The sequence below is a fragment of the Daphnia magna genome, linkage group LG4, assembly GCF_020631705.1.
Source record: "Daphnia magna isolate NIES linkage group LG4, ASM2063170v1.1, whole genome shotgun sequence".
NCBI lineage: Eukaryota > Metazoa > Arthropoda > Branchiopoda > Diplostraca > Daphniidae > Daphnia > Daphnia magna.
The window spans coordinates 6,433,229-6,457,370 of NC_059185.1; the positions used below are offsets into that span (position 1 = coordinate 6,433,229).

At 36.3% G+C, this 24,142-nt stretch overlaps 1 protein-coding gene, 3 long non-coding RNA genes and 1 pseudogene across 5 annotated transcripts; 1 reads left to right on the top strand and 4 right to left on the bottom strand.

Annotated features, from left to right (window-relative positions):
• Positions 1-6,196: 6,196 nt before the first annotated feature.
• On the bottom strand, positions 6,197-6,749 carry LOC123471139 (annotated as a pseudogene).
• Positions 6,750-7,814: 1,065 nt separating this feature from the next.
• Positions 7,815-9,079, bottom strand: LOC123471207. Its single transcript, XR_006645383.1, has 4 exons — positions 8,771-9,079; positions 8,270-8,695; positions 8,122-8,203; positions 7,815-8,061 (listed from the first exon to the last, which is right to left on the bottom strand). It is a non-coding gene; the product is annotated as an uncharacterized LOC123471207 (long non-coding RNA).
• A 5,222-nt stretch (positions 9,080-14,301) lies between these two features.
• LOC123466292 lies at positions 14,302-16,125 on the top strand. 2 transcript variants are annotated; one of them, XR_006645281.1, is made up of 7 exons: positions 14,302-14,612; positions 14,668-14,904; positions 14,979-15,053; positions 15,131-15,367; positions 15,448-15,603; positions 15,676-15,883; positions 15,948-16,125. XR_006645281.1 is itself a non-coding variant. In XM_045172104.1 (6 exons), exons 1-5 carry the CDS (start codon positions 14,537-14,539, stop codon positions 15,597-15,599), a joined length of 777 nt encoding a protein of 258 aa, XP_045028039.1. In that variant the 5' UTR covers positions 14,302-14,536; the 3' UTR covers positions 15,600-15,603; positions 15,665-15,690. The 2 variants fall into 2 exon arrangements, 1 of the variants encoding a protein (XP_045028039.1); XM_045172104.1 differs by lacking the exon at positions 15,948-16,125 and having other exon boundaries at positions 15,665-15,690.
• A 3,274-nt stretch (positions 16,126-19,399) lies between these two features.
• Positions 19,400-20,829, bottom strand: LOC116923166. The gene is made up of 6 exons (XR_006645366.1): positions 20,748-20,829; positions 20,462-20,686; positions 20,321-20,407; positions 20,172-20,264; positions 19,958-20,114; positions 19,400-19,901 (listed from the first exon to the last, which is right to left on the bottom strand). It is a non-coding gene; the product is annotated as an uncharacterized LOC116923166 (long non-coding RNA).
• A 38-nt stretch (positions 20,830-20,867) lies between these two features.
• LOC116936184 lies at positions 20,868-22,120 on the bottom strand. The gene is made up of 5 exons (XR_006645282.1): positions 21,810-22,120; positions 21,415-21,738; positions 21,163-21,337; positions 21,018-21,104; positions 20,868-20,952 (listed from the first exon to the last, which is right to left on the bottom strand). It is a non-coding gene; the product is annotated as an uncharacterized LOC116936184 (long non-coding RNA).
• Positions 22,121-24,142: the final 2,022 nt, after the last annotated feature.

The following is a 24,142-nucleotide window of genomic DNA, read 5'->3' on the forward strand; positions in this document are numbered from 1 at the left end:
ACGCCATAGAAACTCACTAACAGGAACACTTGTAACTGGGGTAGGGAAGTACAGTGAAGGTGGTACTAAACAGAAACCTAATAAGTTTCGGAAAACCAATTATTGTTTGTCTTTCCAACACCTCCCCTCAAACATATTGGTTAAAATAGAAAGAAGATGAACGCAAAAAAAAAATTAAAAGGGGTGTACACCGATTTGTTTCCGGAGCTGACTGAATCGCGGAGTCGGAAGAGGTTTGGTAAACAGGTCAGCCAGTTGATTTTCTGTTGGGGTGTAGGTGATCTCGATTTCCTTATCCTGATGTTTTTCGCGAATGAAGTGATATTTTATGTCGATATGTTTAGTTCATTGGTGGAACTCGGGGTTTTTCACCAGACGAATTGCACCTTCATTGTCACATAGGAGTGGGGTTGAACCGTTGTTTACGCCAAGAATTTCAGATAACAGTGAGCGTAACCAGACTGCTTCTTTTGTCGACTCGCAGGCAGCAATAAACTCAGCCTCCGTGGTGGACAAGGAAACACAGCGTTGTAGCCTGCTTGCGTAGGAAATTGAGCAGCCACAGAGTGTGAAGAGTAGACCTGAAACTGAACGACGATTATCAACATTCCCTGCATAATCTGAATCAGAATATCCGATCAGTTTTTCTTCTTTGTTGCCATCAAAGAGAAGAGCAAAATGTGACGTTCCAGCGAGATAAGCCAGGATCCTTTTTACTCCATTTTAGTGTCCTTTTCCGGGATTCTCGCAAAATTGAGAAGCTTGGCTTACCGAGAAAGCGATATCTGGGCGAGTCATTGTCATCACGTATATGAGACTTCCGATGGCTTCGCGATACGGTACTGTAGGCGCATTTTGGTGGTCAGCGACTGAATCTGCAGGAGGCATCATGTTGCTTAGTCGAGCGTTTAAGTCTGCTGGTGTACTTTTTGGGTGGCAGGATTGCATGTTGAATCTTTCCAGGATTTTTGAGATGAAATCATGCTGCGAGAGGTGGAGTTGGCGTTTTTCCCGATCTCTGTTGATATCCAGGCCTAGGAAACGATTGGCTGAAAAAAAATGTACTTCAAAAAAAAATTTTAGATGCTCAAGTATGTCAGTTAGTGTGTTTGCCCTATTGCTGCAAACTAAACCGTCGTCAACAAAAATGAGAACAAAGGTGATCTCCTCTTCTTGGCGGCGATAATAGACACAGTGGTCGGACGAGCAGCGAGACAGGCCAAACTTGACTAAAAACTCATTGAATTTGTTATTCCATGCACGGGGGGCCTTTTAAGACCGTAGAGGGATTTTCGCAACCGGCAGACCTCACTCTCACGACCTGGAACCACAAAACCTTCCGGTTGTTCAAGGTATAGTTCTTCTTTCAGTTCACCATACAAAAATGCAGTCTTTATATAAAGTTGAATTAGTTCGAGGTTTCTTGCTGCAACAAGAGCCAGGACAGTGCGGAGAGAGTTCGACTTCACCACAGGAGAGTAGGTGTCATTGTAATCCAATCCGTATTATGGGTGTAGCCCTTGGCTACAAGTTTGGCTTTGTAGCGGGTTGGAGTATCCTTGGAGCCAGGTTTTGACTTGAAAATCCACTTAGCTCGTATCGGAACCCTACCCGGAGGAAGTGGTTGAAGAGTCCAGGTTTCGTTTGTCATTAAAGATAAGTATTCGTCATCTATAGCAGCTTTCCAGTGGGGTGAGTCATCAGAGGCCAGTGCTTCGGTGTATGTCTGCGGTTCCTGAGGATCGACTAGTGATACCAGTCCTAGTGATTCTTTCCACTCTCTGTATTTTTCCGTGGGGACGGGTACTCGTAGTGAGCGCCTCGGTTCCGGTCTGGATTGGTCTTGAACGACTGCTGGGACGTTCGGAGTGATTTCAGGTATCGGATCGATCTCACCTGGCCTGGTTTCTTCGATGGTGTTGGTACTAGATTCCGTTTCAGTATCCCTCTGCTCTGGTGAAAGTCCCGGTGATGAGAATTCGGTTGTAGCTTGGGGAAGAATGCATGTGTTGTTGGTGTTTGCCGGTTCAGGAAGTGTTGATTCAGGTTGTGTTTCATACGGGGGAAACCAAAATGTTCCAGAACCTGAACCTGATAACAACTTTCTGTATACTTGGAATCCAGACTCTAAATGCTTTTGAATTTTCGCAATAGCCTACAAATATACCTTCGCGACTTTTTGGGTCTAACTTCTTGCGAAGTGATTCTGGAATATGTACAAAGGTCTGTGAACCAAATATGCGCAGATGAGATACATCTGGCCTTTTCTTGTACCATGATTCGTATGGAGTTACTTCGGCTATGCCAGAGAGGACTCTGTTGAGTGTGTAAACTGAGTAGGCTATTGCTTCAGCCCAGAGTCGAATAGGAACCCGACTTGAATAGATTATGCTGCGAGCTGCATTCAGGATGGTCGGATTTGACCTTTCGGCTACGCCATTTTGGGCTGGAGTGTATGGAGCTGACGTTTCGTGTCTTATTCCAAGCTGCAACAGTTTGTTTCGGATTTCTTTTCCAGTATACTCACCTCCATTGTCGGAGCGTAGAACGACAACGTTGTTTCCAGTTTGAGTTTTGACAGAGGCAGCAAAATTGAGAAACAACACTGGGACTTCGTCTTTGTTTTTCATGAAGTGCACTGAGCACCATCCGCTGTGGTCGTCCTTAAATGTAACAAAATACCTTGCTCCAGATGGTGATAGGTGTTCCATGGGTCCATAGACGTCGGAATGGACTAAGTTGCCTATCGTGGTTGCTCTTGATCTACCAATGGGGAAAGGTAGGCGAGTCATTTTTCCAAGCTTACAACCCACACAAAGACTGGGAGACGGGGAAGTGTTCTTGAGATTCAGGCCGTCTGTAAGACCTAGAGTGGACATTCTTAAGATGGTGTTCTTGGATGTATGAGCGAACCTCTCGTGCCAGGTTGATAATGGACAGGTTTGTTTTGCAGCCATAGCTTCCTCGGTCTCCTCCAAATCTATTGAGATGTTGAGGCAGTATAGGGTGTTTCTTGTCCGTTTTCCAAACAGCTGAAGTTTTCCATCCTTGTAGAAGTGTACTTCATCGTTCGTGAAAGTAGCCTTTACGCCTTGTGATGTTGCAGCGCCAATTGAAAATAGATTGGTTCCTAGTTTGGGGATATAGAGTACATTTGGAATGGATATCACGGTTGTAATACCATTGATGGTTGACTTTGCTTCTATGTCTCCTTTTCCTCTCACAGGTAAACGTGTGTTGCGGATTCCAGTGACAAACCAAGACTCAGGTTCAATGGGAACGAAATTCTTGAGTACTGATTTCAGATGAGTCATATGTTGCGTCGCTCCGGAGTCTGCGAACCATAACTTGTCTTCATCATGAATTTTTGCGGTTGATGGGAAAAAAGATTGGTAACTGAAGTCAGCAGGATCTTGGTTGTTGTATGTCCCTTGGCGGAGTTGTTGTATGTCGGTAGCAATATTTGAGACTTCTCTGTTCTTGGCTGCTTCTTTTTTGGCTTTGATTCACCCACGACACGTTGCGATGAAGTGACTTGTCTCTCCACAAAAAATGGCATTTTCTGTTGGTCTGGTACGGATGTCTACCTCTTCTAACTCCAAAACCTCCTCTGCTTCGTTCACGTTGTCCTCTGAAAAACCTTTGAGGTTGACAAGTGAAAGCTTGATCATCAGTTGAACTAGATTTAGTGTCTAGATAGAGCTTGCTAAAGTTCTCTTCTTTCAAAAGACGCTGAGTCAATAGTTGAATGGTCTTTTAATCTGACAGAACATTGTCCCAAACTGACAAAAAATATCTGTAGCTAGACGGAAGAGTGATAAGGATTTTGGTTATAAGTTGGGATTCGGATATAGGTTCTTTGAGATCATTGAGTTGTGAAGCCAGTTGTTCAATGATCGATATGTGTGTCATAACATCATGTTCTGGTTCTTATTATATATATCATGTTCTGGTATTTATATTCGAAAAACTTCCACATCAAAAGATGCTTGTTTTCTGCTGCACTCTGTGCATGTTGAATTGTCAACCGTTGCCACATGTCATGAAAAGTTTTGCATCCAAACAATGTACTCTGTTGCTTCCTCTCAATGACGGAAAATAAATAATTTCTGGCATTTAAATCTTTTGATTTCCACTCATCAATCACTTTCTGATTGGTAACAGTTCTATCGACTATAACCTGTATAGTCAAGGAAAGAAAAAACAAAGAGACATGAGTAAAGAAAAACTTTTACTCGTAAAACTTCCAGATATGTGACTTACTTCACTAGGGATCTTTTCTACACCACCAATAACATCAAGTAATCCATGTGTCTCAAGAAGTAGTCTGCATCCAAATTTTCACTCATGAAAATGATTTCCGTCGAATTTCACCAAGTGACTAATGTCTTTTAGTGTTGAACTGGACATTCTAATGAGACACAGGGTAATTTATCTGATAGGTATACGTATACAAAAAAAAAGTATTATTATTATTTTTTTTTCGGTATTCTAGGCCCATAACCTGTTACACTAATGAATAAAGCACAAGTTTTTTAGCTTTCAATAGTAATCTTTATTACTTTTAATTCAAGTAACCTGTCAGCTGTACATTCAGACACCGAGAGAGACAGACGCCATAGAAACTCACTAACAGGAAGACTTGTAACTGGGGTAGGGAAGTACAGTGAAGGTGGTACTAAACAGGAACCTAATAAGTTTCGGAAAACCAATTATTGTTTGTCTTTCCAACAAAATCTGTTCCACGATCGGAAATAATGGCTTTAGGCATACCATGTCTTTAAACTATTGTTTTATATACACATTCTGCCGTAGTTTGGGCAGTTTGATCTTTTAGAGCAACTTCTTCCACCCAGCGAATAAAATAATCGGTAATAACTAGAATACTAACTATTTCCATTAGGAGAAACTGGAGTAATAGGTCCTAAAAATTCTAAGACAATTACTTGGCAGGGAGCAATTTCATGGTGGCGTAAAAGTGCTCTATATGTGAAAGAAGTGTTAGCTTCACAAATTTCACAGGCTTGACAATATTCTAAAATATCTCTCCTCATTGTAGGCCAATAATTTTTTTTTACTTTGAAATATATTTCATATAAAGCTAAATGTCTTCCCATCGGTGCGTCGTAAAATTCCTTCCACACCAGATGGCAAAGCGATAAAGGCAAAACTACTTGGCGGTTAATTTCATTACGCTTACTATTTTTGGAAGGCAATTCGTGTCAATAAAGTGTACCTTCTATAATTTCAAAATATTAAATTTGTTTTGCCCACTCAGGCTTAGATTGGCTATTTTCCTTATCGAGTTCTAATTTCTTTAAATAATTTCTAATGGCTACACAAAGTTCGTCTTCTAACTGTTCTTCGTAAATAAACTTAATATTATTTGGTACAGGTTGTATACTAGCAATTTTTAATCGTAATAAGCAATCAGCATTTAGCTGAATACGTCCAGACCTATACTTAAGTTTATTGTTTGTAGCAGCCAATAGTATAGCCTATCTACCTAATCTGCCATTGCAAAGGACGATGGTCGCTAATAGTTTCAAAGGGTTTATCCAAGAGATAATGTCGGAAATCTTTAATTGCATCAATTACGGCTAATGCTTCTTTTACGGATGTACTGTATTTCATTTCAGCTTTTGTCAATTGTCTACTAAAATAGGCTATTGGATGTTCTTGTCCTCCTGAATTTGAGACAGTACAGTTCCTATTCAATAATCGCATGCGTCGTTAAAAAGCAAAAACTTTTCATTAAAATTTTGATAATTGAGGACTGGGGAAGTTACAAAAGAAGTGCGCAATTTCTCAGAAGCAACCCGTTCCTCAGTTCCCTAAGCAAAGGGTTTCCTACTTAAATCTTTATGCCTTAATCGAGTTAACGGCTTAGTTATTGAGCCAAAATCTTTAATAAACCTTCTATAATATCCGGCAAGTCCAAGAAATGATACCATTTCGTCAACAGAAGTTGGCGACGTTGCCAGAAATAGCCAATTTTAGCCAAATCTGCTATTCAAAATAGCGAAAATAATAGCCTAAGTAGAAATCCTAAGTAAAAACCCCGAAAATACTTACTGATCACAGATTTATTCTTTGAATTTTGAAAAAAAAAAAAAATTCTTTTTCATGTTTCTGACTTCTTTCTGGGTTTACACATGTGAGTTACGCAAAGGCACTATAAATTATTAGAAATGGCTTAATCCGATTCGGAATTTTCAATGGCTGCATTGGTTTTAACCACTTTGGCCAATTTTAAAAGATTATCTGGAATTTTAACATTCCCAGCAGTTACTCCCTGATTTTTTAACCAACTATTTGCCTTCAACAATGCGCTTACAGACTTATCATGTAGAGCATTTGAGTTATTGTCAATTTCATAGTACTGAAGAAACTCTCTGCAGATGAATTGCTAAAGGGAATGAAAGTAGAAGACAAATGCAAATTTGTAGATTGGGAAATTGTGGCTCCCCATTTGGAAGTTTTACAGCAAATACTCGATTCCAATAAAACTCTGCATCCATGTTGTAGAATTCAAAATTAGAATGACTAGATAGAACATAAAAGTAATCATTTGGCAAGTTAACATGAGATCTCCATTCCTTCTCAGCCATGTCAGCATTGCAATGGTCATAAAGGACAGGAAATTTTTTTAAAAGTGACGACAGAGATGGCGGACCCAGTTTACGAGCGTTCTTTGGTTTAACTAATGGCAGAGTTCTGAACACATCATCTGCAAAACTAAAGCGTTTTTAAATTTCAGAAACTGCAGTTATGAAAAATCTTTGAACTGATGTGAAAAAATTATCAATTTGAGTAAATAAACGTTCAAATTCATCACTGAACGCTTCTTGGAAGGCTTTATCGTAAGTGATACGAATGGGATCCGCTGCAAGAGACTTTTTGGCAGGACGCGGAATTTGATTATTGCTGAGGTAAGTAAATGCGTATCTCCTGGCTTTTTCCTTTGCAGTGGCTCATAGACCGAGAGCCTGCGACGGTTAGGGGTAATTTTTTTAACAAAAGGCAGACCGCCAAAAATATTTAAGTTAAGGTATTTTATCGGCAGAAATGCAAGTCTGCCGTGCCGCAGAGGGTTCCCCTAGGCGGTACCGACTCCCGAAGTCGGCGGGAAATGCCCAAGTTGGGCAAAATTTCAAGAGGGATAAGATTTTCACTAAAAAAAAGAGCGTGAAAAGTTATACCTAAACCGCTCAGACCAGACGAAAAAATCGGGTTCCCAATACCGACCAGACGCAGGTGTGTAACGGTTTTCCCCCTGTCAAATTCCTTTATGCAGAGGAGATTCCTTATGACAATCAACGTAAGATCCTTTCAGGTAACAACGAGCAAGATCAAGAATGAGTTTGTTGGCGTACTCCACTAAATTGTGAAGCAAAGGCTTATTACTTTGAAAGGTTGCGTTGAACTTGTTAAATTTGTCCAATATAACGACGCGAAATTCGAGATAGCACTTCGTAGATGGGTTCTTTAAAAGGTTAGGTATCTTGGTGTTGCTATCGTTTGGTTTTGAGGCGACGGCGTCGGTGAAGAATAAAAGGAGTGGGTTGTACTGTTCGATAATTCTAACTGCACATGGCTGTAACGTAAGCCAACAAGTACGGCCGGGATTCAGAATTGAATGGATTTCAACGTTGAAAAATTCTTGAAATTCAAGCAACTAATCCTTCTTTTTTTAAGAACTCAGATGGCTTGGAAGCTCGCGGACAAATTCCTCGATGATTGTAGGAAGGGTGGTGAAGGCTTTTGATGAACACAAATGTGAACTATGGCACGAGCACTTGATGGGCACGAGATGAGGAATTTTTTTTTTTAATTTTTGAGATACAAAATTGTGCTTTCCAAACATTGTGTTGCACGTATCCGCACAGAACACTACTATTTGACATTAAGTGATATTAAATTGCTTTAGTATGTCAAGCAGGGCTGTCGTTAGCCCTTCGGCAGTGGCATCTTTGCAACACGCCAATTCCAAAAGCTCTGCGTACATTTTGACGCCAAAAAATAAAACCAGCAACACCATTTTATTTTTCACCGAAATATCTGAAAAAGTAAAGTTTAAGTTATTTCATGGATAAGTAATAAAAAGTAATATATTTCTACCTGTGCTTTCGTCAATTATATGAGAGAAAAAAACTTTTCCTTGCTCTATCTGCCAAGTCATTCGTCACATATTTTTCGATAGCTTTAAGACAATAAGGAATAGAAAATTTACGAAAAAAATTAAATGAATAGCAGTATAATTTTATACCTTCCCGTACGTAGTTAGAAGTTTTCGTTATTCCCATTGTGGCACGAGAGAGAATGGGATTGTCAGGTAATTCTGATTCTAAAAGTTGCAGGATATGGTCAGCCGATGACAGGGCAAGGTTGTGTTCTGCTACGAAAAAACACAACCTTAATTCCAAGGAGGTAATATTTTTAGAGAGGATATTATCAATGAATTATGCAAGGTTGTTCTGCTGCTTTTGCTTTGACACGACTTCCTCCATCGCCTTTTTGTGGCTGGATGGCTTCATATGAACAGTGATGTTATATTTTTGTTCATAATGAAGACGGAACAAGCCTTGCAAAAGGCACAATAAGAACTGTCATCAGGTTTCTTTTTCTTAATAAGCCATCCTTTAAAATCTTTATTTGTTAGCCATTCTGATTGAAATGTTCTTATGATGGAATTCTGCAATAATGATACAACAGTAAGAGTAAATAATCATTTAACAATAAAATCTATGGGAAAAATTTGTCACTGTACCGGTATTAATTTTGATTTCTTTGTCTGCGTACGCTGACATCTGGTCTTTACTTCTAAATCAATCTCTTCAAAAGAGTCAAGACTAGTTCTTTGAATGGTTAACCTCTTTTGTTTAACAACATAAAGAACCAGTTACATAAAATTTATATTGTAGAATCCTTATATATGTTATAAATCATTTGCAACCCCATAAACTAGGTGTGGTTAAATTCGTCTAATTAAGAAAAATCTTTCTATGCTAATTATAAGTTTCTATCTAAAAGTTAGGGATATTAGGATACTGCCAAAAAATACACACACAATTCTAAATTTTTTACCTTGTTTTTTGTTTTTATTTCGTTCGAAATTTTCTGCGTACACGGCATAACACTTTCACAGACACCTTGAATTTAAAATTTTTCGTCTGCTTCTGAGATCTGACTGGCAATATTGCCAAGTATAAATATATCAGACATTTGTAGACAAAAAAAATTGGTAGCCTTCTTTAATAAAAAGAAAAAAATATATATATATTTTCGTGAAAATCATTGAAAGCCATAGCCATAGCACAGCATCTCAAAAATAGTAAAATTGGCTATATATAGCCAAAAGTTGAAGCCTTGCTTGGGTATCATTTGTGTGTTTAATATGGTTTTGTATTGCCTAGTTCTGAATCTTTAGAGCGAACTAGTCGTGAATGCCATTATATAATTTAGAGAGTGGTGCTTGAAATTCTGGGTCGACTTCTGAGATTAAAATATGCTCAATTATTTCGTTAGGCTTAGCTTCTGGATGGTCTAAAGCTATGTTTCCGATGACATGACGAATAATTTCAATTACGCCTAATTTGGTATTTCTTGGAATTTTGAGTTGTTTTAACGAATAGTTTTCAACTACAACATTCTATCTCCCGATACTTTTCCGAAAATATGTTTCAATATAAACTCCTGTCGGCAAATTACCTAATGGTGTAAATATAAATGCTGTGTTAAGGGGAACATACGGAAATGAACCCTTTAATTGGCCTACTGTTACAAGTGACGTCTAACGAGATAGCGTCGTCTTTTTGACCGTCGTAACTGCCATTTCAGGTAACCTAGAGATAGATAAGAAATCTTGCTCATCTCTTGCTAAGTAAATATGTAAAGTTTTTCAGACTGTTTATTGAGGAGTCTTCTCAGTACTCTGAGACAACTCTGCTTATGCTATTACAATCATGTGTTTTTATATGGAAGATTGAAGGTAAAAGGGGAGGGTTTAAAATTGCTTTCACTTCCATGATTTCAGCCTAAGGGAAGGATGCATACGTGAAGCCCTTTATGCTGGGTGGGGCTGCTCCTGCATGTTACATTCCCTCCCCCTTTGTCAAGAAGAAATTGGTCCACGAATTTTCCTCTCTTTCTGGCTTCTTCCTTGCATGTAGCATAATAACGGTTAAATATAAAACTTGTTTTCTTTTGTCTGTCACCAGTTTAACCTATTTTCTTCCGTTCGCCGTTGTTTTTGTTTTGGGCTAAAATTGAGAACACGAATACAAGATAAATTTTCAATTACCATTATTTGTTGCCTTTAGGCTAATAAGAACGTTAGTTTTGCTATAGTTAATGAATGTTTGCCTACAGTTTCCTTTTATATCGGACTGCTACGATAGATTTCATGTCTTCCGTCACTTGTCTACTCTTCTTGATTCACTTCTTCTAAAAAGAATTGTTTTAGTTTATTCTTCGCGATCCTTTGCGTCGATTCTTCATTGTTTCTTTTCTTTTCTTCACCTCGCTTTGCTTGTGATAAAATGGAAGTGAATTTGTTTAATTTTCTTTTGTGCCACCGGGGTAACTTCGACGATATTCTTTAACTCGCGGAAACGTTTTGGTTTCCTTTTACTTTTGCTGTTTTATCCTGTTCCAGCTTGAGGATAAGGAGCTTATAGTGCAGCGTCACAGCACTTGCTCTTTTCTCTTTTAACAGTCCATACGCTCCTTCCTCTGCCCATGATTTTGGCTACAGAATAGTCTGGATAGGTAGTGTTTCATTGTAGTGTCTGAAGTGTTAGTTATTAAATTATTGCCCCTCAATATTGTTGTTTTTGTCTTTCTTGTTTTTATCTAATTTTAATCGTTAGAAATCCTCTATTTTCGGCTTCTCAAATATTCCCAATCTTATAATACCCCTTACCTGCTTCTGTCGATCGCATAGTCCGTCGGTAGGTTTCCTTCTATATACGTTTCTCCGATAGCAGCTCCGTGTTCCAAGAGAATACTTATTACAAAAGTCTGGCGATACATTGTTGCTAGGTGTAGTGCGTATAATTTCCTGGTAGAGTCCTCTGATTTTTGTCAATTTTGCTGTCCTTTACACATGCTGCCCTAGCGAGACGGTCTTTTTATATTTTGCGGCATAGTGAAGGACGGTGCTATTGTTCTTCAGCTTATCCATTAATAGTTGGCGACATTTTCATTCCCGTAAGCGATCGTGACCATTAGTTGAGTTTCTCCAAAGCTGTTATATGCAAAACACCTGTATTTGTGGTACCTTAAGATTCTAATCAAGAGTTGGTTTTTTTCGGCTGCCAATCTATGTGCGATAGTTTGGCCATCTTCTTCGATATCTGGGCCCGCTCCGTAATATAACAGTAAATCCGTGATGCCCAGTTTTTCCAATTTAACACTCCTTTGTTGCAGTGGCTTCCCGTTGTATCGTTGATTGAGAAACTCAGTTTCGGGTGGTAATCCCATGCAGCGGTACCCAACTTTTCAATGATGCGTCTTCTGATTTCTTCTCTTGGAGCATCGATCATCTCCAAGAAAACTTCTTTATTGCTTAATTGCGTGATGGCGTGCACTCTTCTTTGGACAGCGTCTGCTTTTGCCACGGAGAATGTCCATTGCACAGTTGCTGCATTTTGGTTGTGTTGTATTTGGGTTGAATTTGAACGTTGTGGCTGGATACCCATTGTTCATAAATCTTCTTCTCTTCCTTTTTCACTATCTGTGTCACTATCACTTTCGAGCACTATTGGTTCCTCTTTGTGGTTTTTCACTGCAACAACCAGTTCTTTTTCTTTTTACACTATTTGGAATCCTTCCATTTCTTACTTGACACATGATTGTTCGATAGATGTCTGAGCACTGATAGTACGACGGAGTCACTTCTAGTTTTTTTTTTAAGTTTTGAGTTTTAAATCTGTGTTTTTAGTACACGCACTAATTTTCTTCTATATTTCTTTCACCTGGCATGGTTAAAAGAATTTTTGGATTTATATATATATATGTGTTTTTTATTTATTTATTTCTTTTTAGTTTTGCTAGTTGATTTAGTTTCTACTTCTATTGAGCATTTGCACAGATCCTCCCATACCATTCTATAAAGCGTTCTCCCTCTTGGGTAAATGGCTTTACGAATTAATACAATTTGTTGTGTAAATAAACTCAGAGGCGTATTCACCCACAATGATGAATATGTATTATTCAGCTGAGGCAAAAGGGGTACAAAACTAGCAGGGAACTTTATCTTACCGTGGTAGCGTTGGCGTATAAGTGAGAGAGGACAATAGAAGAAAAACGGGAAACAATACTTCTTGCCGACTCGTATATTATTTGAAATACGTGTTGAGAAGATAATTTGAATGTTTGCGTTGCACGGAAAGAAAAGAAGAACAAATAAGTTGGGAGGATTAACTAGTGAAATAATAAGAATAACTAAAACATCAAGATAAAAAGTCTACTGTTTAAAAGTGACAATTCAAGCTAAAGGCGACTGAACGTCTTGCAAGCAGGCACTTGTCTAACTCTTGTCAGAAAGTAGGTTCACCATGAAACGTCGCATCTTCGCGTATGACGGGATTTTTGATGACGTATAGATACTGTAGTAGATTTTTCTGTGGACAATTTTAAAATACACTTTTTTCAACTGGAAAAGCCTTTTTTCACTGTAACATAACGGTTACACTTCTTTTCATCTCCAGCTTTTCCCTTCCGCTGTTTCCGGGTGGCGGGCTGTCATACAGCTCATGTTCGGTTAACCGTACACTGAGCGTATATGATTTGTATGCCAGGGAAATTAACCCTAAGTAAAGAAATAAGATCATGGTTACCAATTCGTTAAGGTAAAGAAGACGCTTCTTTCTGTTTTTCATTTTCAATGATAAGATTGTAGATTTCCTCTCCTGTCATTTCCGTGAAAAGGCTGGCTTGAGCATTTTGATGTACAGTACCCACCAAATGATTAAGAACACCTCCCTCTATTTCCATGTATTCTTATGGCGCTACGTGTGTCAGTAAAACTCACATAACTATTTGACGGCTAGAGATAGATTATTTTTTTGCTGATCAGAAGAAGAATAGATCTACAAATACTCAATTTTATCTAGATTAGTATCAACTTCTGGTTCAATATCCCAATCAGCTGCCTCATCGACATCGCTGTTATGGAAATCATCGGCAATTTCCTGTTCCCCGAAACTACCAAAAAATTCGTCAGTCAAATGTCGTCAGTCAAACCATCAAAAAAAAGTACTAAACTCTGATTCAGAACAGCTGTTGTCCTCTGAATCAATTTCTGATTGAACATTGCATTCAAAATTATTAACCTCAGCAACATCTACCATGTCAAAATTAACAGTGACATTTGAGACTTCAATATTAGCATTTGATTGTTCAGTAGGTTTTGCATCATCGGTGAAAGTAAAATTTTGATCTAAAAATTCCCTGACCCGGCGTGCTCTCTGTCTTGGTCCGACCAAAAATTTCAACTTAGGCTTTTGTAAGTTTGACATTTTTAAAAATTTTAAGCTAAAATATAGCATGACCTACAATCTAAACATGCAGATGAGGACCAAGGAAAGGAATCACCTTAGATATATTAAGAAAATGTGTGGTGTAGACTTGCTGTAGACTTGCTCGCAGTCTTCTCGGCCATCAACTGCTGTATCAGTGAAGTTGTAGCAACACTGACATCCACACCAGGTGCCTAATGCAGAAATTGAACGATAAATATCAGAAGAATAATACCACAAATTATAAGGGTAGGAGTTTATACTTGGCGTATGGCTCCCTTCTTTTCCAGCAACTGTACATTGACGTTGTGGTCACACTATCTTTTACACCATTTGTCCAATAAATAACAGGAAAAATTACTGTATATACTCCTTACTCAATGGGGAAACCACAATCAAAGAAATATCTTTCTACGGTCAATAGATATGACAGAGTTTTTAGATTTAACTGTTTTGCCATGCAAACTAGAGAAACTTAAATTTGAAGACTATGAAAAATGGCGATTCATCTGTCTCTAACACAGTAAGGCCTGAATAATGCTTATATAGCTCGATATCGATAGTTAATAGATGTGTTGCACAACAATAGAAACAATTAAAATATCTTAAATTTAATGCTTAATATATATATTTTTTTTTATGATTTGCTATTCAAAATATAAAAAATAAATAATGCTGGTTAATTAAGAAATTCTAAAACAATATTTTAAAAAATGTTAACATTTCAGGAAAACAGGAAACGACAGAAACGCTGCAGAAACGCTTGTCGTTGGTGAAGACGCTTGAGTTTCTTCAGATGAAGTCAGGTTTTTTAATGACCATATTGGTCCGTAAGCTAGTCTTTTCTTTGGCATTTCCGGCTTTACTGCCTGAATATGTCTCATTTAGTTGTAGAAATCCCTAAAAAAGCCCCGTTAAAAGGGTGTTGGGTAGAGATTGTAGCTGAGAACTGGGTCAAAGAGGACATTTTGTACATACCTGATAACTCGTACTCGTCAGCCTATAAATGAAACATGTTGATCGGTGGTGCTGAACCGGTTGTTGAAAGTTGGGAATCGTATCCATGTTTTAAAGTAATTCATCGATTCGGTAAGATAATTTATATTTCAATAGTTTTGATGGTATTCACTTTTTGTCCTATTAGATACCTATGAAGAGGCTAGACAAAATCTCCCCCGTGCTGAAAAAGGTTTGCCAATTCTGCCAAATGATCCCTCTCAAACTGGCAGAGGTTGTCGACAAACTACTTTGAAAAGCAGACTACTGCCTGGTGAAGTTACCACAGAACAAGAGAGTGATGTCAGTCTGAACGATGAAAGTTACTTTGCTACTACCTCCAAGTCATTACTTAAGACCAACACAACAGCGAGTAAAGGAAAAGGTTTGTAATAAACTGTTTAAATGTAAGCATCATAGAAAATTGGTAATAGCAATATATTTTAAATTTATGTATAGGAATCGTTAAACGATCAGCACCTGGACCAAGTAAAAGCAGTTTACTACCTATTCCACCCTCTGGACTTCAGAAGAGTTAAGTAAGTGTCTTGTGTGCTGTTAAGATGTGTAACTTTATTTTTTTTTATAATAATCTTTATTTTGATGAACAGAAAAGAAGAAGGAAAAGCCACACGATACAAATCAAGTAGAGACTATACCAAAAGCAATTAATACACCACGATCACAACAGATCCAGACGTCATCATCTACTACCTGTTTAGTGCCAGCACATACGTCCAGCAATCAACCATCAGCACGTTCTATTACCGACAACGATAGTAACGAATCATGTTTAGATTTCAATAGCGATTGCACAGATATTAAGCATAATAGTCAGGAGATCAATGGTAAGTGAGAAATTATTTGTATTACTCTAAGTTCGAGATATTTCAGTTTGTGTTTAACTTCCTTGTTCGCTTTTTTTTAGACGAAATGTTGTGTACTGGCTTTCCAAATGATACACAAGGAATGTCAAATGGAAACATGGTACAATCGTTTTCTATGGACACCCAATATCTGACAGCACCATGCAGAAATGGGATTAATGAAAACCGAAAAACCTCACAATCATTTCCTTAAATTAGTAAATTTTTCTGTACAGATTAAAATTTACTTTTATTTTTTTAACATCCATTTCGTTATAGTGCCCATGAAGATAGCAGCTAGTTCCGTGTTTTCAGTGTTTGCATAAATGAAGGAAAAGTTAAACGTGATTGAAAAACGGTTGCGAAACCAGTCACCGACGAGAATAATGAAAATGATTCCAGTGACGGGGAAGATAATCTCTTCCACTCACTACTCTTGAACAACTTGAACAATTAGAAAGAGATCTAGAACGAGATAATTCAATGTTCAACAAATTGGTAAGTGTTTACAATTTTTTATTACTTATCATGCGTCAATATGTTATCTGCTATGTCTTCATAGGTCTTGAGGATTAAAAAACTGGGAAAAAGAAACACCAAACACCCCATGGGTGAGGGTTTAGTTCCTTCTGATTCAGTGTCAAAAGATGTCAACTGGCTTGGTAGACGAGATAAAAGAGTGAATGATGGAAACGGAAAGAGAGGGACAAAAGATAGTTTCATATCTAAGGCCGTCCTGAGTAAACATGTTCATTTTTTTAATTACTACGCCAGTTTGTAACTAACCAACAACCTTTTCATTGTAGAAAAAAAATAACGATTGTGCATTCATTGAAATCTCGGAGTTTGCATCGGAGACGGCGCTATTTTTGAAGAACGCTGCAGACACTTTCAAACGTAGACAAGCGAAAGCCATCCAAGTAGCAGAGGATCAAGAAAACTCAGATGACTAAGAATAAAAGACGATTTCAGAAGCCGAAGAAGCAGCTAGAGGGATGCTATCCAGCATATGCCAACAATTTTTCTTTTTAAAGATCTCAATCAAGAAACTTATCGTTTTTGTTTATGTGTTATGTTTCTCAATTGTTTCAAATTGTTACTGTTTGTGTAAAAAATACAGAACTTTGTTTACAAAAATTTTTTATTGTTTCTAAGTTACTTATAATTTTAACAGTAGAGTCACAAGATATGTGGTTGACATCTTGTTACACTTGGGGATGATGTGTAACACGAGTGTATTAGGACGTCCACACTTTAGGACGTCAAGTAAGAACATTGCATTCAAGAGACACTACATTGCCTATTTATGGTAGGCGAACAGCAAGGTTGAATCATCGAGTGCTTTCGCCCTTGCTGTTTCTACGAACAATCGAGATAACCCGTATGACTTATTACTGAGCAAGGTCGGTTGTACGAGTACATCCGCCCTTGCTTGTTTCCAAGAATGAGATGAGTGTGGGGTGTGTCTCACGCGTATGTCACGTGATCTCCACGTGACAATATGACCACAACATGTCAATAGATTACCAGATAAATTTCTTCTAGAACGAGATATTATACATATTTCTGTGTCTTAAAGATATGTATAAGATATCTCGTTCTACTAGGGTATTTACATTTATTAATAGATTCCCTCAACTACTGTCATTGACGGTTGCCAACTGAAATGCAATAATAGAATTGGAGTAAATGGTAGTATTATCAAAAAAAAGTTCTGTTGTAAAAAATTTACTATTAGAAGATATTCTTGGTTTCATAAATCACATTTAACGGTTCATGAAGTCTTAACACTGACGTATTATTGGTGGAGCGAAATTTCTCAGAAGTATGTGGAAAATGATTCAAACGCAGAGAAAAAAGAATTGTTGAACTATACTATACCATACTATACTATACTATCCTACACTATACTATTATATAATATACTATACTATACTAACCTATACTATACTATACTATAATATACTATATTATACTCTAATATGATTTACCTTGTTTAATTCTAATTCCTTCAATTGTTTTTTGTAATTTTCAATAGCAACCTAATATAGAGAAACAATTATTTTCATTTTTTGCTACACAAAATTGTAAGATATCATTACCTTATTTATTTCGTTTTCTTGTTTTAAAGTTGTTGATTCAGCTTGAAGTTTTAATATTTTGGCCACTAAAGATATTTTTTTGACTGAGAAGTGTTTTTTTCTTTTGTTTTGTTCATTTTAAAAATTTGTATGTAATTGTAGTTTTTATGTTTTTGAATTCGTAGCAGATGACAGCAGTAGATAGTTTATCCAGTGTTGTGACTTTATATATATATTTATGTAATTTATAGTTTTCATGAATGATTCTTAATTGACTTTATTTGTTTGTTAGTTATTTAAACAAATTCAGTTATACTTTAGTTTTCTGAAAATGAAGTGATGGAATGTAAATTTGATATATATAGTTTTTTAAATATAACATGCAACAACGGATAATTTAAAGTTGCAGACGACAAATTATATACTTTGTATTTCATTCATTTTTCAAAGATTGCAGTTTGTACATCTATGTATTGGATAACACATATTTTTAAGGTAATATTTCATTGTTAATTTTTGGCAATAGAGTAGTGGTATTAGAGTTATATATTTATTTGTTTTTTTTATTTATTATTTACTTGACTAATTTAATTATTTAACTTAATTATACTTTACTTTATAAAGTAATTATTAACTTAATAGATGTACTTTACTTTACTTATTTGCTAAAATTTTACTTTTCACTTAACTTTAATTTGTTAATTTTACTGAATATTTATAGTATTTAACCTAATTATTTAACATAACTTTACTTAATTACTGTACTATTCTAGTACTGTACCCACCCAAAACCCCTATTTTACCTCGCATAGCTCAGGCTTGGTCTTGCTTAGTTACTTAAGTATAGTTAAGTTAAGTTATTTTAGTTAAGTAAATATGGTCGGGTAAAATAGACTTTTACTAACAGCTTTATTTTTTTATTTTATAGAAAATGATTTTATTAGGAACCCTTTTTTATCCCTTGAAGTTTGTTCCCTATACACTTCGAGAGCGAAAATGTTAACATCGCCTTCGGTCACTAGGGGCGCTAATGTGCTGTTAGAGGACTTGTAACCCGTGTGAAACTTGCAGAGAGGGCGCCATATCTTGCTACAGTCTTGAACATCATCTTGGGAAAGTTCCAAAAGCGTTTCGAGATCTACTGACACAGCAAGGTAATCTCAACACATGCTCACAAAGTTAAGACACAGGTTTGTCTTGGTTTTTCTTAAAGTAACAGAAGAAGGGTTGTCTTAAGAAAACATTATTTTATTTTTTAAATGATTATACCGTTTATGACCTTAAACGGTTGCTTCATTGAACAGGAGATTTCATCACACTTACATTTTAACTAACATTTTAAATTTTAACTGTAAATAATTGTATCGATTTACGCCCTAAGTGATGCTTTCATAGGCTATGTATTTTCTTAAAACATAGCTATTTCTTGTGTTTCAAAATTGTTGATTTCATTAATAATCGTTCAAGTAAAGTTAATTAAAAAAACTGGTTCCATTTTACTTTATATTTGGGTGGGTTTTTGATAAGGGTATTCGGGGCGTGTTGAGGATCAAGTTTTGGCCAATCTGATCAGACCCGGGTATCCCTGCATTTTACTAAAATTTTAACCAGATGAAAAAATTGCGCGGGAAATTTAATTAGCCAATCAAATTCATTCATACTTGCGAATGGTCGATTTTACATCATATATATTTTCTTTAACAAAATATTCTTTACCCATTCGTCATCTAGCGGTTCAATATGAAGTATTTAAAAACGAATTGAAATAAAAATGTTCCAGTATTAATGACTTTGAAGGACTTACTAACTCATGCTGACAATGTTGTGAAATTTGTGGTTCTTAGAATATAAAAAAAATTTACAAATACATTTTCTTTCAAAGATAAACGAACCTTTTTCAAAAATGACGTGATTCTAACTTAAAACAAAGATGTCTCTTAAGAATAAATATATTTGTCGATAAGTCCAGAATTAAAAATAATTCGTCCGTCGGTCAGCCCAGAATACTGCCGAAGAAGACGTATTATTTTATTTTTTAAAATCAAAAGTTTAAAAAATCTTCTGCTTCTGAATTCGTTGGATTCCTTTTGCCTGGCCGGATTAATATCAAAATAAGGACTAGGTTAATGCCAGTTATTGTTTAAACACACACAAAGAGTACGCGCAATGTTAATTTTACTGCTTTAACAAACGTTTTTCTTCTTTTCATGGTTTTCCTACTTGTCCCGTTCCCGTTTCCTTTTTTTTTCCTGTTCCTCTTCCTGTACGTGTTCCTGTTCCTGAACCTATTCCTGAACCTGTTCCAGATCCTCTTCCTGTTCCTCTTCTTGTTCCTCTTCCTGCTCCTCTTCCTGTTTCTGTTCTTTTTTCCTGGTGAGCGATAGATGACGGCAGACGGTTTATTTTTACATGAGGCAATTGTGCCAATTTAGGATCTACAAAAAAGTTTATCGTTAGTTCCATTCTGTGTAGTTGATGTGAATAATAGTACCTCTATTTTCAATTGCCACTTTTGAACGCGTAACCTCCCCGTTTCTGTTCGCGAATGATCGATTGGCTTTGACCGTGATTTGATACGATTCAGCCTCAGCAGCAGCCATCTTGCTGGCCTCGGCAGCCTCAATCAACGGATGCCTTCTTTCCTTTTTCTATTATAAAAAAGAATGTTTAAAACTAGTATGTTTATTCTTGTATATATTTGTTACCCGTTTTTTCATTTCTTTGTCCCATCCTTCCTCGTCTTCTTCTTCGTCTTCTTTTGTACTGTTTCATTATCTGAAAACCCTTCCTTCTTTTTTCTGTTGGAAATAACAATGCTTATAACTTGTATGTTTATTTTGTATATATTTGTTACCTGTTTTCCCATGCCTTTGCTCCTTCCATCCTTGTCGTAAACTTCGTTTTGTGCTGTTTCATTATATAATTTCCTTCCTTCCCTTTCCTGTTATAAATAACAATGTTAAAAATTGAATGTTTATTTTTATATATTTGTTACCTGTTTTCCCATTTCTTTTCTCCTTCCTTCCTCGTCTTCTTCTTCGTTTTGTAAAGTCACCTTATCTGCGTAGCTTTGTACCCTTGTTGTGTTGTAACAAACAAGATTTGAAATTTGAATTCTATTTTGTATATATTTGTTACCTGTTCCACCATTTCCACCCCCCCATATTTCAAAGTTTTCTTCTTCGCTTTGTACGCTCTCGTTATCTGATTGTCTTATTTTCTGTTTTATTGAAAATAAAATTTTTTAAAACTTGTTTGTATATTTTGTATATATTTTTTACCTGAATCCCTATTCCTCTGTCCCATCTTCTATCGTATTCTTCTTCGCTTTCTACATTACCTGTTTTTCCTATTTTCTTTTTTGTAAAAAAATTATTTTAAACTTTTTTTTGTTTTGTATATAAATCTTATTATGATTCCATATTCCCCTGTCCAATCTTTCATCGTTTTCTTCGTCGCTCTCTACGCTCTCATTACGTGTTTGTCCTATTGTCATTTTTGTTTTAAAAATCTTTTTAAACTTGTATTTTCAGTTTGTATATACTTCCTACCTGATTCTCTATTCCGCTGTCCAATCGTTCATTGTTTTCTTCTTCACTTTCTACGCTCTCGTTATCGGATTGTCTTTTTTTCTTTCTCTTATGTAAAAAAAAAAATCTTTAAAACTTGTGTTTATATTTTGTAGATATTTGTTACCTGTTTCCCCATTCGATTGCCCCATACTTCCTTGTCTTCTTTTTCTCTAGTCTCTCTAAATCTGATTGCATACTTTTCTCTTTCTCTGTCCTTTCCTAGGTTCTCTCTTTTCTTTTTCTTTTACTGGCTCTCCAAAGCCACAGACCATTCTCCTCACATAACTGTTGTCGTTTCTCTGAAAAACATAACTTAAAATTGTAAATAATAGATATTTTTAATACTAACTGCTAAGTTATATAACTAACTACTAACTTTGTTTTTTGTTCCAATATCGATGCCAGAGTTGTTCACTTAGAAGACCATCTCTTTATTTGGAATATTTAATTCCACCTCCGCTTACTAACACATACTTGGTGTGTTGAGTTCCATTGGGGTAACGGATTAAGCAAATTACTGAGGCATTGTAATTCTCTGCCATCTTATTAATCTTAGAACCAATACTTATATGGCAGTGAGACTTCCTGCGATCTAGATTGTCCTGTGGTCTTTGGTCGAAGGAGTTCCAATGGTTTTACCACTCAAGAACCGACCATGGATTGTTTCTTTGAGGTACCTCTTTTTCCCTTTGTAAGACTCCTATACGACGTATAAATATAGTTCGTTAGTATACAAATAAGAAAAATGTATTAAAACACTTGAAAACCTACCTTGAACGCAGTAAGTCTCTGTTGTTGATCCGTATCTCGGCGTTTTACTGTTCTTCCTTTAATGTTCCTTAAATTCTGGAACTGTTTTTTCTTTTGTATCAAAGCTTCATCCAGCCTCCTCCTTGCTACGTCTTGTTCTTCCTCACAACTTTTGCCACTCTCCGATTCTGAAATCATTTTCTTATGGTGATAATGTAAATAAACAGTTTTCGATTTCGATCGATAATCGTATATTCTTATACATGGAACGCGTAACTTGGAACGGTACTGTGCGAAAGTCAACGTGGAAATGGGAGGAGTCAGAAGTGTTGGAATTTGACGCGGTAAATGATAAAAGGGTTTTGAATGAATTGCGGTTCAGTAAAATCCCATTCGCCCTCCAGTCTGTCATATACTGTTGAATACATATATAGATGATGACAAATGGTTTACAACACGATAAAGAAGAAAACGTCAAACGATGTTACAAACATATTAAATACATAATTTCGACAGTTTCGTATGACGATAAATATCATGTTGTTGATTGTTGGATGCTTTTGCAAAGAGTAAGGGAGGAAGTTGAACTAACTAAGATCGAAATGAAAAACTACATTCGATTCTTGACTGAAAAGCGATCATCGTTAAAACAATTAACACATTCTGAGGAAGCGGACGAAACATTTTGTAAAGGAAAAGCAGTCATGGCACATTCCTAAATTGAGGGTCTTAATTTACAAATTCAACTCTCTCTAAAAATATTTAATTTGAATTGTAACAACGATTTTTCGAATTTCGTACGTGAAACTTATTCAAATTCTGGCACAGAATTTGAATTTTAAGTTCTGATGAGAAAACTGACAATTCTTAGACAAAATTATAAATCTATGAAAATAAAATAAATAAATAAAACGAAAATTTTATATTAACTTAACTTGAAAAAAATTATAGTTAATTAACTTAAATTTTTCAATAAACATAAGAAAAAGCTATGTCTTAAGAAAATGTAGCTGCAATAGCCTCGCTTCGCTCTTTTTCGCAAACTAAGTTATAAAGCATGATTTTAAATCGATAAAAATAAAAAAAGTAATAAAAACAACAATTCATAATTACTTTTCCTTGAATAAAAAGAAAATAAATGAAATTACTAAGTTTTTAACATAAGACAAAGCTATGTTTTAAGACATACGATTTATGATATATATATGATACCGTCCTGCAACTGAAAACACCTCGAACCAAGCGTGATGATATCAATTGTTCAATGCAGCAACCATTAGTTGCCACCATTAGTTAGGTCTATAATCATTAAAAAATCAAAAAACTTTTTTTTTTCTTGAGACCACCCTTCTTCTGTTACTTTGGGAAAAACCAAGACAAACCTGTGTCTTAAGTTTGTGAGCATACGTTGCAGATATGATGACCAGGTACAAATTCTCTCCACATCAAGTTTGGAACTGTGACGAAACCAACAACCAGACGGTGATGCAACCGCCAAACATTATCGCTGAAAAGGGGACTAAACAGGAAACAGTTGGTGTTATAGTTTTTTTTAAAAATGCTTTAGAAATGCAATTAGAGAAGCAAGATATGCTCCTTCATTTGTTACAGACCAGCCAAGTAAATTTAAATTTTTCTAACTTGGTCACTGTGGTTTAACAAACCATTTAATTTGTTTAATATAGGCCCCATCGCTTTGGATAATTCTTTATAAGAAAATGATCAAGCAACGGAAATACTATGGACACCTTGTTGTCGAACACTCCCCATTCCGCAGACGTTGTTATTTTGTGTCCACCAACTGATGAAGCTGGAAGTGTGAATGTTACAGGAAATGCTAAAAACCTTTCCCTCCGTTCAACAATCGCGGATCGGATCGGATTTGATGGAATTAATTTCTGCAATTTCTCCACCCGTGAAAGAAAACACCGGAACTTCCCTGACTTCAACACCTTCGACTTCATCCACTGATGGGGTCATTAAATCTCATGTTAGTCCAGTTGATATAAGGCCATTGCCGCAAGTGTCGCAGTATATTCAAAATGTTTCTCGGCCAAAAAGAAATAGTCGCGCTGGCAGCGCAGAAGTTCTAACCGACACACCAGAAAAAAACAAGATTGAACTAGAGCACCAAAGCAAGAAAGATCAAGAAATGAAAAAGAAGGAAAAACAGGAAAAGATGCTGGCGAAACGTTTTTTAAATACTACAGGAAGAATGAAAGCAAGAAAAATAAGAAAACTTCTGAGAAAGAGAACTCCCCTACAGAGAATAGTGTCACAGGTTTTGATGTGGAAACGGTTCGCCTGGTAGATGAGGAGGAGCAAGTAAATGGACAAAATCTGCCAACTAATCC